The sequence below is a fragment of the Heterocephalus glaber genome, unplaced genomic scaffold (assembly GCF_053883595.1).
Source record: "Heterocephalus glaber isolate CG9 unplaced genomic scaffold, H.glaber_assembly_v1.0 deba00000122, whole genome shotgun sequence".
Classification (NCBI taxonomy): domain Eukaryota; kingdom Metazoa; phylum Chordata; class Mammalia; order Rodentia; family Bathyergidae; genus Heterocephalus; species Heterocephalus glaber.
In genome coordinates, this window is record NW_028258138.1 from 61015524 (window position 1) to 61029002 (window position 13479).

Consider the following 13479-nt stretch of genomic DNA (forward strand, 5'->3'; position numbering starts at 1 on the left):
TGGCATGTGGGATGGCAAACAGGGGGAAGACTGGCCCTGAATATGGGCACATCATCTAATAGTCTGGGGATCTGATGCACCAAAAGTAGAAGAAGGAAGAAGCCTGTTAGCACAGGCTCTGCCCTTTTCTGTTTCCTGACTGCCATAGTTGAGTTTTCCTCCACCACACCCTTCCATCATGGTGTTCTACCTCACTTTAGACTCATAGCAATGAAACCAGCTAACTCTGGATTGAAACCTCTGAAAATATGATCCAACATAAAGCTTTTATTCCTTTAAGTTTACTTTTTCAAATATTTTGTAACAGCAACAGAGTATTTTACCTTTTTATGTTTTATTTTCTTAACATTGTACAGATTATAATTAAGTATATTCTTTGTACAAGAAAATTAAAAATTACAGAAATTTATAGTGTTTTTCATTCCCCATCACTAAAGATCCCTGTCCTTTTCCTAGAGATCAATATTGTTACACATTTACATATCCTCCCAGATATTTTCCATGAATTTATTTTCATGCATACCTCATTCATATCTACAAATAATTTTTTTGTTAAAAACATAAATGGAGTTCTAGAGTACATCTTGTTTTAGAAATTACTCTTTCAACTTAATATGTCTTCCATTGTAGATTAGTATTTTTAACAGTACCCAGTGTAACTACCTTTACCAAAATTCTCTGGGTTACTAAAAATGAAAATTTATTAACAGTTGCACATTTACCAAATCAGAATCTCTGGAGTTGGCAACAGTGAACATTTTACTACCTGATATTTTAATGCCCATCCAGATTTGAAAACTATGTATCTCTATCTGATTCTTAGTGTTTGGAACACTATTCCGTCACACTGATATACCACAAACTACCCAGTGATTTGGCCTGGTTTTGTTACAATCTGTGAAAGTACTTCTGTGTACTTTTTGTACACATGTATTTCTAAAATATGTGCCAAGAAATAGAATTACAATGCAGAGTTTTTAATTTAAGTGGATACATTACTGGCCAAACTAGCTGTGTATCAGTTTACCATATTAAAACCCATTTTCCTCTCCAATACTATTAGCAGAAGATTTTGTTGTTGTTGTTTTTATGTTTTGTTTCACAAAGTTGATAACTGGAAAACTAACTCATTTAAAAGTTTTGTAAATTCCTGAATGAAGTTGATTGTCTTTTCATAATTGGGTGCCTATTTGTGATTTGGTAAGTTATGTATTTGCATCATTTTTCAATTTTTAGTTGTTTTGAACATGTTAGGCTTCCAGTTTGGTGTTCTATTGTTATTGAAATAGAGACTTTTTCGTTATGTTTCTACTTCCTTATTGAATTTATTATAGGCATTTGGAGGATTTTGATTATCAGTGGTATTCCTCTACCCCACTACCATAGCTTTTTGTAATTATTAACAAGTAGAAATTCTTTGGATTTTAGATATATATCTTTTTCATATTTCTTATTCATCTAATAGTTTTTCAGTTTATTCTCAAATTCTCTAGGTATATAAACTATTTGCTATAAATGACGTTTCTTATTTATCACTTGTTTATTGTGATTGTTATTTATTTATTCTGCTGTGACTAGAACCTTTAGCAAAGAGTACTCTATACAGATGGCTTCATTGTATTGTTAGGTTTTAAATACAGCATGGAATAATTGAATACTGAAACAATTTCTGTGTATTAAAATTTTTGATAACATTGTATATTCTATGAATAATACTATTTTAAAACTATATGGGAAAAATTGTATATTCTGATATGAAAAATAGCTCAAACCAACTAAAATGATCCCTGAAGCATTTCCAGGAAAACATAATTAATGCTTTAAATGTTTTTTTTCTGATATAGAAAAGTCTGTATTTAAATATAAATCTTTTATAATACTCTGCATTTTAGCTTAAAATTACGTTAATTTTGGGAAGTCATGATTAGTAGATTTCTTGAAATGGATACTTCTTTGACTACTCAGATTAACAGGAATTCCAGTCAAGCAACAATGTATGGGGAATATGGATTTTGAAGGGGTTTTTTCCTTTTTGTATTAGTATATTTATAGAATACATATTAAATACATTCACTGTGGATACTTCAATATACATATTGAAAGTTTTTTTTACAGTAATGACTTATATTAATAAAACCCTTTTAATCTCTGAACTGTCATGAAATTTCTCCTCTTGAAATCTATATTTGCAGTAGTTATCTGTCAAGTGACTATTGATGAGTTAAAATTTCTTAATAACCTTAAAAGCATTTTATGAACATCATTTCAGTTGTAAGAATACACAGATTAACTTTAATAATTTCATACTTTTAAAATAATGTATTAGCTTTCCCATTGCTGGGACACAATACGTGACATCCACAATTTAAAAGAAGAGGTTTAATTTGGCTCATGGTTCAGGGGATTCAGTCCAAGGTCAGCTAGTTCCAGAGCAAAAACATCGTGGAGGAAGGGCATGTCAGAGGAAAAGCTACTCACTTCATGCAGCCAGGAAGTAAGAGAGAGAGAGAGGAGTCAGCAATAGAGATATAACCTCCAAAGGTACACATCTACTGACATCTCTTCCAACAAAGCCCCACTTCTTAACAGCACATTTATCTATGAACTCATCAGTGGATCAGTCCCCTGAAAAGTATATCACCCCCATGATCCAATCACCTTCCAAAACCCCCACTTAGGAACACATGAGATTTTTGAGAAACATTCTAGGTTTAAACCATAAAAGGTGTACAAAAGTATGTTTTGGTATATGTGGGTAAATATTCTTTGTGATGAAGTGGGATGTACTGTTAAAGTACTTGTATGACTGAAATAGAATATGGAGTTTATTGATATGTTTTCAGATTCCATATTGCAGCTTACTTTAAGAAATTGCCATTTATAGACTTTTGGTGTAGTATAGAAAAAATTTTCTAATTACTTGAAAAAGCTATTGAAATAGTCCTCTATTTCCCATCTACATAACAGTATGAGGCTGCTTTTTCTTAGATTTCCATTATTATCTTTTTCAGCCCAGCTTTCCAACATATCACTGCCATCTTGCAATAATATTTTTTTAGGTAAACTACTTTTATTAGTAATCGTTGGTGATCTGATTTGTTCTCAAGATCTAAATATTTTAACATGTTTTCAGACATTGCTAATAGGTCTAATCTTTGGGATTGGAAGAAGAGATAGGAAGAGGGTAGAAAGTTACTAGTTTTCTTCCAAATTAGAAGAAAATATATTACTCTGTGGACAATACAAGAAAATAAGTACTGAGTATTTCTAGTAGGTTTTTGCTGTCAAGACAAGTAGTGAAATAATTGGTGAGTTTTTATGCTGGCATGAAGAAGGAAAAGTTTTGCAATCAAAAAGTTGTAGATGAAACAATGGTTTTTAAACTAATTTTATTTGAGGGAAGGTCTTTCAAAGACAAAAAATAATATTTGAATATCTAACAATATTTGTCAAAGGTTGAAATAAAATTCATTCAACTGAAATGTGGGTGCAAGATTTGAAATATAAAGGATTATTATCTTTACTAAATCAAAGCTCTTAATGCTCAACATTAAAAATTAGGAAAGGATAAACTTACTTAGAGTTTAATAGATTAATGTATTTTATATCCTTAAAAGTATATAACACATAATGTTATATGTTTGCAGTTACTCTTATTTAAAAAGAAGCGGTATGTAGTTCTTAATAAAAATACAAAAAGTAACCGAGCAGCAAAATGATTTCAGTAGAAAAATAAAACTGGTACTACTTTGACTTATTTAAACTCAGCATATATTTCTTTTGGAAATTATTTATACTTTGATTATAAGATTAGTAGTGCTTGAAATAAAATTAAAATGAATGGAGTCTGTACTTTTTGATTCACAGTGTTGCTTTGGTTTTTTTCAGCCATTCATTTATGAAACAGATATTTCTTGAGTACTTAACTATGCACCAGTACTTACCACATGTAGTTAATAAAATAAATGAAAAAATTGTTTATGAAGCTAACATTTTAGTGACAAATACACAAATGCCTAGAATGACAACTTTCTCCCTTTTGTAAAAATAGTTTTATTGAAGTATAATTGACATGCAGTAAGCTACATTTATTAAAACTGAATTTGTTTTATATATAATACAAGAGGTGAACAAAATATATTATGAATGTATAAATTTAAAATTTTATTAAAGAAAAAGACACATTGTAATTAATTCCCCTAAAATTCTTTTCCTCATTTTCAACACACTTATTATTTCTGCCACTTTCGATAGCAGTTCTAGAAGTCTTCTCTCACAAGTATCTTTATGAAATTTTATTAAAAATATACTGAATGTTGAGTGTCATCCCAGTGGAAAGGGAGGTTCATAAAAATATTACAGTGTATTCTCATCCACCTTACTCACTGTATCTAGCACTGTGTGATTTCTGGCTCTTCCAAAAAGTCAAAATGACCATGAAAAGTAAAAGTTTCGGATCAATTCAGTGCATTAAGGAGTTCAGTATAGATCAACCAAAGACTCTAACGAAAGAGGACTTCCAGAACCACTTAAGAATATGGCAAGAATGGTGGGATAAATGTATTGGAGTGAGAGGGATTATTTTGAGGAGTATTAATGGCAATTTTTCTTTTACTATAATAATTTTTAATTACCATATTTTGTAGCCACACATCATACATATGTGTGTGCATATGTAACTAAGAAATGGATACCACAATCAAAAGAATGTGCATATTCATCATTTCCATAAGTTTCCTAGTGCTCCTTTGTAATCTCCCCACCTAGTCCTTCCTTAGATTCCCTTCCCCATCCCTAGGGAACTAAACACTGATCTGCTTTTTCTGTATCCAGTAATCCCTCCTTATCCGAAAGGGACATGGCCCAAGACCCCACAGGATATCTGAAATTGCAATAGTATTGGACTCTATAAATGCTATATTTTTTCCTATACATATGTGTAGACACCTATGATAGTGTTTAACTTACAAATAGGTACAATAAGCGATTAAGAGTAACATTAATAAAACAGCACAATTCTAGTAAAATGCTATAATAAAAGTTAATGTGGTTTTTCTCTCTGCTGAAAGTCAAGATACATATTAAGTTTTTCCAACCATGTCACTGAGACAGCAAGAAGTGAAACCATGGATAAGGGAAACTGCTGTGTTAGTTGGTATGTTCTCAGATTTTTATGCAAGCACATTCATGCAGTGTATTCTGTATTGGTCTTGATTCTCTCATTTTACATAATGATTTTGAGATTCATTCGTGTTGTATTGATCAACAGTTTGTTCGTTTTAGGTAGATAATCTTGTAGATGTATTATATTTTATTTATATATTTACCTATTAATGGCTATCTCTTTTTGCCTTTTGAAGTCTGTTATGAACAGAGGTGCTGTGAACATCTATGTGTAAGCCTTTGTGTAAATTTGTGCTTTCATTTCCCTTGGATAAACATGTAGAAATGGAATGGTAGGGTTTATGGTAAGTTTATGTTTAACTTCTTAAGAAAATGCCAACTATCATCCTAAATGGTTTTACCATTAAGCCTTCCAACATTGTGTAAACTACTTCATGTCCTTCCCAATACTTCATATGGTCAGCTTTTTAAATTTTTAGATACCCTAATAAACGTATGGTTGAATTTCATCCTAGATTTAATTTGCATTTTTCTATATACTAATCTGTGGAACATTTTTTAAAATTTTGCGGATATGTTCATCTTCTTTGATAAAGTACCTGCTCAAATATTTGCTGTTTTTATTAGATTGTTTTATTATTATTAGAATTCTTTTTTAGTAGCAAAACATTTATTGATACATTTTAGGCATACATAATGAATGATAACACTTATTGTAGGGAATTGGTACCTTTACATGATATATCCTGCCTATTTTTTCCCATTCCCTCCTCCCCTCAATCCCCCTCCCCTCCCTATGTACAAAAACTGTTTCCATTTTTTTCCTTCTATTTTCTTTTTTCTTGTCTCCTCCTCCCTGTATTAGAATTCTTTATATGCTTTAGTGTAAGTCCTTTGTCACAGATATGATTTGCAAATATTTCCTCCCATTCTCTTTCTTGTCATCCTCTTAACAGTAACTTTTAAAGAGCAGAGTTGTTCATTTTGATGAAGTCCAGTTTATGTAATAGTGTAATGCCAGGCTTTCCCTGTGGAATGCAGGTGTGACAAACCTGTTTTTTTTCCTTGTTGTTCTACTTAAAGTCATGTGGGTAACATTGTTTATAATGAATAATTTTCCTTGTTTTTCCTGTATAAACTATATTACCAGCTCGGAAATTTAATGAATTAATTCAAATATAGTTTTCCTTGGTCATCAATGTCTACTATTCCCAAGGGAATAAGTACTATAAGTAATTTTAGCTTACCTGAGAAATATGGAAATTAGAAAAATTTAACCTTTTCAATTGTATTTTGTGGTTCATGGCACAGAAATAGCCATTACCTTTTTATATGGTCTCTTACCTATCAAACACAGTATTTAGCACAAGTGGAAACAATAAAACTTTATAAATAGAACATAAGTCTATGGTACACGAAGGAAAAATACTTTAGAATCATGCTGTTAACACTTACCAACAAAATCACATAGGCTCCAGCAGTCTAACTACAATTAAGATTGAGATTCAGTTATTTTGAGTTGCTATGTTACAGAAATAAAATTTTGTTATAGATTTACTCCATATTTGTATACCAGAATGAATCTAGAAGGAACCTGAGTAACAATTTGTAGGCAAAGATTGAGTTAATTGAATTTCAGTTTTGTTATTGATATGTAAATATTTGCAAATATTTCCAGCAGAAGCATATTAAATGTGTAATTTTTTAGAAATTAAAATCTGTTTAGTGTTGGTTTTTGTACTGGGTATTGTACCCAAGGCATTGTGCATGATGAGCATGTGTTAAACCATGGGGCACACCTCTGCCTAGGTGGTAAAATCATCTGACCTCAATTTTCATTGGTGTCCATGTATGATTTTTAACTAGATTGCTTCTGAGTAGGAGAATGAGTCCTTTTTTAAGATGAAATTTTTTAAAAATTAAATTATACAACAATTTCTTATTTCTAATACTGATTGAGTCATTTTTACATAGATTAAATGACTGAAGAGTTGGGTTCATTCTAGTCACCAATATTCAATACCAAAAGAGAAGTAGATGATTAACAGAAAAGCATTAATTGTTAGCCTTTTAAAACCTCTGAGCAATCCAGAAAAAATACATCTAGTTCACATTTTTTTCATAAGATTTGTTAATATAACTCTACTCAATTATATGTATATTACAAGTCTCCCATCTTCTTTTCTTCCTTTTGGATCTTTAGCCCTGAGTCATAGGAACTGGTTTGTTATAAAAATCACGTATTCATTATTTGTAATCATGGATGTGTTTTTGGTTTTCCTCTTTTTTCTGTCTTCTCAATAACAAGCTCTTTACAAGCAGAAGTCATTGCTACTACTACCTTTTATCTAATAAACTGTTTTGTACAGAGGTTGTTTAGCAGTTGGTTTAGACAGTATATAGCAGTTGGTAGTGAAATTAATTGTTCATAAAATCATTTTCCCAAGGGAGTTGAAAGTGACACCAGAAATTTTGAGTGATATAGAAACATAAAAATCTGTATCCACTATGGCTATATCCTTATGCCTCTGTAACCTAGAAAATTAGTTTTAAACAAGTTAGAAACTATATAGCTCATCAGTTTTCTTGAACAAGATGATATAACTTTGGGGAAAGGAGCCAGAATACATCATTTCAATTTAAAAGTATTTGTCATCAGCATAATAACTATAAATTAACTTAATCTTTTAACATCACCACCAGAAATATTTTAAAATACCTCGTAAACTGAAATAAAACCTGAAGTATTAACTCATGTAATGCCAAAACTTAAAACTAAAGGACTCATATACAGGTATTACCCTGCCATTAATTTATTTAAGTTTTGACTTATGCTTTGACTTTTGAAGAATTAAATTTAATGTAGTCTTGCTTGAGATCCACTCAGGACATTAAATCTTGAGTAGTTTATTCCAGATTTATGTTAAGTTCACATTACCATCAGGAAACTCTTAAGTCTTTAATTAGGAGTGATTCCTGATTGACTTATGTATGAGTAGGTGTAAAAGAATGATTGGAGTTACATATAGTAAGTTAAGTGAAATGAAATTTCCCTCCATATTTCAGAGAATCTAATAGTTCTCTTTATTTAAAAAGAATTATATTTTAAATTAGGAAAAATTCCTTTTCAAGTTCAGAGAAGTCTGGACATAGAACTGAGCTATTTTAAATATTCAGAGCAAAGCATCCAAGTTGTTTTCAGAGAATTAACCTAGTCATTATTGGTAAGTTATATTTCATGTAGACCTTATCAATCTAATTTTACTTTGAATTTTTCAGTCTTGATTTTAGTCTGGAAAAATTATTTTGTTGAATTTCTTTTAATGTTAATAGTAAAAAAATTGGTACAGACTACATATGGACTTTTGAAAGAATAATGTAAATACAGATTGTGTGTCCTTTATCAAAAATACCTGGCATCAGAAATATTTCAGATTTCTAAGACAATTTCAGAATACTGTGTTTACATAGACTTTACTGTTGATCATCCCTAATCCAAAAATCTGAAATCTGAAATGCTCCAAAATCATGATGCTCAAAAAATGTCCAGATTTTGGAGCATTTGATTAGGAATACTCAACCTATAAGATATATTTTAAGATAAGTGTTTTTGACATGTCTAAGCTTAGAATGTTCAGGCAGTATATTGTAGTAAGCTTTGTGGAGTGATTTTTTATAAAACTTCCTTTAAATTAGATTCAAGTATGAAGTTGTTAAGGGTGATTTAAGTGAAGTGTATCCTTTGGCAGCTGCCATCATGTTGGAATATGAGCAACAGCAGTGCCAGTTAGCCCTTCCTGCCTGCTGCAATGCCTAACTTCCCACCATTAGAGAATAATAATATCCATCACTATCTGTTAACATGAAAATACCAATGGGGAGACTATCTATGCTGTTGATTTTTTCAAAACCTTCTTATATATTAGCACAGCAATCATATATCATAGAATTTCTAGGGTGGTCCTGATTTTACATATTTTACATACGTCCTAATGTCACTATGTGTTTAAGTCTACTTACTTTGATTTTGAATTCTTATATAAACATGGTATCATAGCAATTTTGATTCATAGTGATTCTGCAGAAAATGTGAACTTCCTTTCTTTCAGAGGTTTATATCATCACCAGCCTTCACCAGTACAGAAAGCTTGAACACTTCCCTAGTGCTCCAAAACACTTTCCCTAATTCCTTAATAACTTCTTTCTCCATGTCTTTTCACTTTAATTCACATCATTCTATCTCTATAATTAAAATGGCCCAGATATCTCAACCACCTTTAAAAATTCTTTTAAGCTAGTAGAAAAATGAAATATAGAATAAAATATGTCAATAGGAACTGTACTAAAGGTTCCTAGTGATGTGATAGTCACTTAGCAAAGGGTAATTTTTGACACTAATTTTATTAAGAGGTGGAAAAAGATATGCTTTCTAATATTGTGATTTGCTCTGTGTCATATGCTTTACTAATTTAATGTTTCAGTTTTATTCTTTGGCTCATAAAATGGTAGAATGACTAGAAAATGGTGTAAGAGACAGCCCTAGATGGCAGATTTACTTAATAATTAGCACCTTTTGCTTTTGAATCTATTAGCTATCTTAAATAAAAATTAGTTAACATTTTCTTTAAAATAAAATCTTTCCTAAAAGATAAAAATCTTAATTTAAAAACTCCTTAAATCTGAAGAAAACATATTAGAATGAATTAAAGTTTCTTAAGAGTTCCTTGGTGTAGAAAATATATATGATAAAATGTAGGCTAAAATTTTTATCAAAGCTACAAGTTAAAAATAAGTTAGAAATAGAGTTGTTCGTTCTTATCCAGAGGAATCAGTTCCAGGATTCCCCAGCAGATGCTTCAATCTCATATAAAATGGCATAGTATTTGCATATGACACACATATCCTCCTGTATACTTTTATTTCACCACCAGATTACTTATTTAATGCAGTGTAAGTGCTGTGTTAACAGTTGGTAATACTATATCGTTTAGAGAGTAATAAGAAAAACTACATACACTTTAGACATACAAACAACTGTTATTTTCCGATTTTTTTTCTAAATATTTTTCATCTAAATTTAGTCGATTCTATAGATGTAGAACCTACAGGTACAGAGGGTTAACTGTGCTAAATTAAATTCAAAATCCATATTGGTTTAGAAAGCTTTAATATGCCAATTGTTTTAAAACATACTTGAAGAGCCAATGGGAAAATATTAGAAGTGTTTGTTTTAGATAAAGTAATCATGACCACAGTTTATCATGGGTGAGTTGACTTTATTCATTTTTCATTTTTACCTATAGTCACTAAATTATTCCAGTTTTTTACATGAGTATGGGAATCTTTCACCTAGTCTCCTTGCAACATATCAGATGAATTTCCATTGTTTGGAAGCTATTGTAGTGTAAATGTCCTTTCCCTGGGATGATGATAGACACAGTTACCACTGTCTTTCCCCAGATGTGTGTTTTTACCACAGTTTGGTTATGAATCATTCCAAATTTATTTTGTTGATTTCTTGACATTCTTAAACTAAGATGTTCATCCATTAAGTTTCACATACAGTAATCTCCTGTGTGATTTATTGATGTTTGCTTAATTGAGGATGTGTTCAGCTAAGGAAAGGAAGCCTATTGCTGACTCACTCTTTTGGGGGAATCTTATTCTGATAAGAAATGATCCCAAAGTACACATATGTTTCCCTGGGCATGTGAAGTAAAAACACAGTGGTATACACCTAAAATTCCAGCACTCAGGGAGACTGAGGCAGAAGGATTGCAAGTTTGAGCCCAGCCTGGGCAATACAGAAACTTAGCAAGACTCTGTCTCAAAATTTAAAATAGATTAAAAAAGGCTGAGATGTAGCTCAGTGTGAAGGCCTAGAGGCCAGTGTGCATGCACACACACACATACACATAAGGTGAAAGATGCAGATGGACATGTGGGATTTAAACAGCCTTTGTTGGCACCTAACCTACTAGAAAAGGAGATTGAAGTGGAACCTAGGAGCCTTGGGTTGTATTTGCAGTGGCAATAACACTCTCCTAACCCCTACCCTAAGACAAGTGGCAGGACAAGATAGAAAAGTGGCAGTGGGAGTGAAACAGAAGAGGCTATGCAAAGACCAAGTGGAACCAACTGAACATGGAACTGAGAACAGCCCTGGGCTATCCTTGCCTGAGGATGCCACAACAACCCACGGTAAGGAGGCTTGTTGGGGGGACAAAGAGACACATCCAAAAATCTGTTAGCTGAAGACTGGCTCAAGTTTCCACAAGATCAACCGCATACTCAGCACTAATCCTACTGCAGACTTGGTAGGGGTACTCAGCACAGTTTTGGAACACTACCTGCCTTGGACACTGCTACAGAACTGTGGACTTCAGAGGAATTTTATTTATTTTTCTTTCATTGTTGGTTTTCTTTCCCTTTTCTGTCTTTTATGTTGTTGTTTAGTTTTTTATCTTATTTTTATCTTTTTTACTTGTCTCTCTTTCCTCAACAATCTGTCAAGTTTATGATATTTTCATGTGAGTGAAAATTGTTTCTCGTCTTTCTGGTTCACTCTGATTATCTTCAGATTTATTCTTCATGCTCTCTCTCCTGCCTTCTTCTCCAGTTTCCCAAAGCTTAGGTGATCATCTGTTGTCCTCCAAACTTGCTCTAGCTACATTTTTCTTCATCTATCTCTCTGTTTTGCCCCCATCCTTCTAAAATTTCCCCCCTCCCCGCAGGATAAAATCACTCGCTAAGGGAAAACTATTACAAATAAGTTCCTTGTTTATGTTGGATTGTATTATATAACTGTAGATCTTGTCCTGTGGTTAAAGTTACTAAATTAGTAGTTACCACAGTCAGTTTCCAAGCTATGTGTCTAAACCAGTATGTCATACCTCTTGTAATCAGTTATTCTCACTGATAACATTCCAACTTTGTGGTGGCAAACCATCACCATAGTCTAGTACCAAAGGACTGAGTGCTGAGCCAAATAAATAGCAACTTTCAATCCTTAATAAATTGGGAAAGTAGGACCTTGGGACAGACACAAAGACCAAGAACCACATATACCCAGAAGACATCTCTGAGGAACAGACATTCCCTAAGGAACCCTCAGTACTAGTGATAAAGCTATTTGCCATTAGAAATTCACAGATATCAACACAGAAAACAAAACAAAACAAAATAGAAAATGACAAGATGCAGAAGTAAAATGCAATCCCAGACCTCCAGCCCACCTAGGGCAAATCTAGGGGATAATAACATAGAGGAAATCAGAAGTCACCCACCTGAAATTTTGGAAATGATAATATCAGAAGTAAAAAAATAAAACCCTGCTACATGAGGTTATAGAGAAATTAATCTCTCAGGTAAAAAAAAAAAATGTTTATCAAAATGAAGGACATGCTCAGTGAATAATACACATAGATTTAAAAAAAGAGGAGCTTAGGAAAATGATGGAAACTATGAATGCCCCACATAGGAAAGAAATGGAATCTATAAAACATTCAAACAGACATACAGGAAATAGAAAATTCCATTGAAAGTATATGCAATAGACTGATCAGAGGTGAGGATAGAATTTCTGATCTAGACGACAGGATTGCAGTTAACGACCATGAAAAGAAAGATATCTTTAAAATGACAAGGGACCATGAAAAATCAATCTAACAGCTGCAAGATGATGCAAAGAAAAATAATATAAGATTGATCAGAGTCAGTGAGAAATCTGGAGTTAGTGCAAATGCCATAAAAAGCCTGTTCAAAGAAATAATGGCAAAAAGCTTCCAAAACATGGAAAAAGAATTTGACATACTAATAAATGAGCATATAGAACTCCAATTAGCCATGATCAAAATAAATCTACACCAAGGGAAACTGTTATCAAGATTCCAGAAATTCAGCACAACAAGAGAATATTAAAAGCTGTTAGAGAAAAGAAATCACCTATAAAGGAAAGCCCAGCAGAATCACAGCAGATTTCACAAACCCTTAAGTAAAGGAGAGCTTGGAATGAAATATTTCAGGTTCTGAAAGGAAACAAACTCCAGCCCAGATTAATGTACCCTGCAAAACCGTCTTTCAAATTCAAAGGAGAAATAAGATACTTTTCATGATAAAGAACAGCTAAAGAAATTCATGACCTCTAAAGCAGCTCTACAAAATGCCCTGAAAGATATTTTAGAGATAATAAAGACCACAATCTAAGAACACCAATAGAAAGAAGCCACCAGGCAAGTCAAGCAATTAAAGCAGAAAGATGGGGAACCACCAACAGAAAAATAATATGACAAGGATAAGCCAATGTGTTTCAGTTAAAACCATCAATGTAAATGGTCTTAACTCACCAATCAAAAG

At 32.2% G+C, this 13479-nt stretch overlaps 1 protein-coding gene across 6 annotated transcripts in view; it reads left to right on the top strand.

Annotated features, from left to right (window-relative positions):
* The window catches only part of Nectin3 (nectin cell adhesion molecule 3), a 134598-nt gene that overhangs the window by 81530 nt on the left and 39589 nt on the right, over positions 1 to 13479 (top strand). The window contains exon 8 of one of the 6 annotated variants that reach the window (XM_021263937.2): positions 11186 to 11325. The exons of the other annotated variants lie outside the window; for them this stretch is intronic. Within the exon in view, the coding sequence (XP_021119596.1) occupies positions 11186 to 11206 (21 nt within the window). The 3' untranslated portion in view covers positions 11207 to 11325. Of the gene's footprint in view, positions 1 to 11185; positions 11326 to 13479 lie in introns of those variants that run through there. 6 annotated transcript variants of the gene reach the window in all.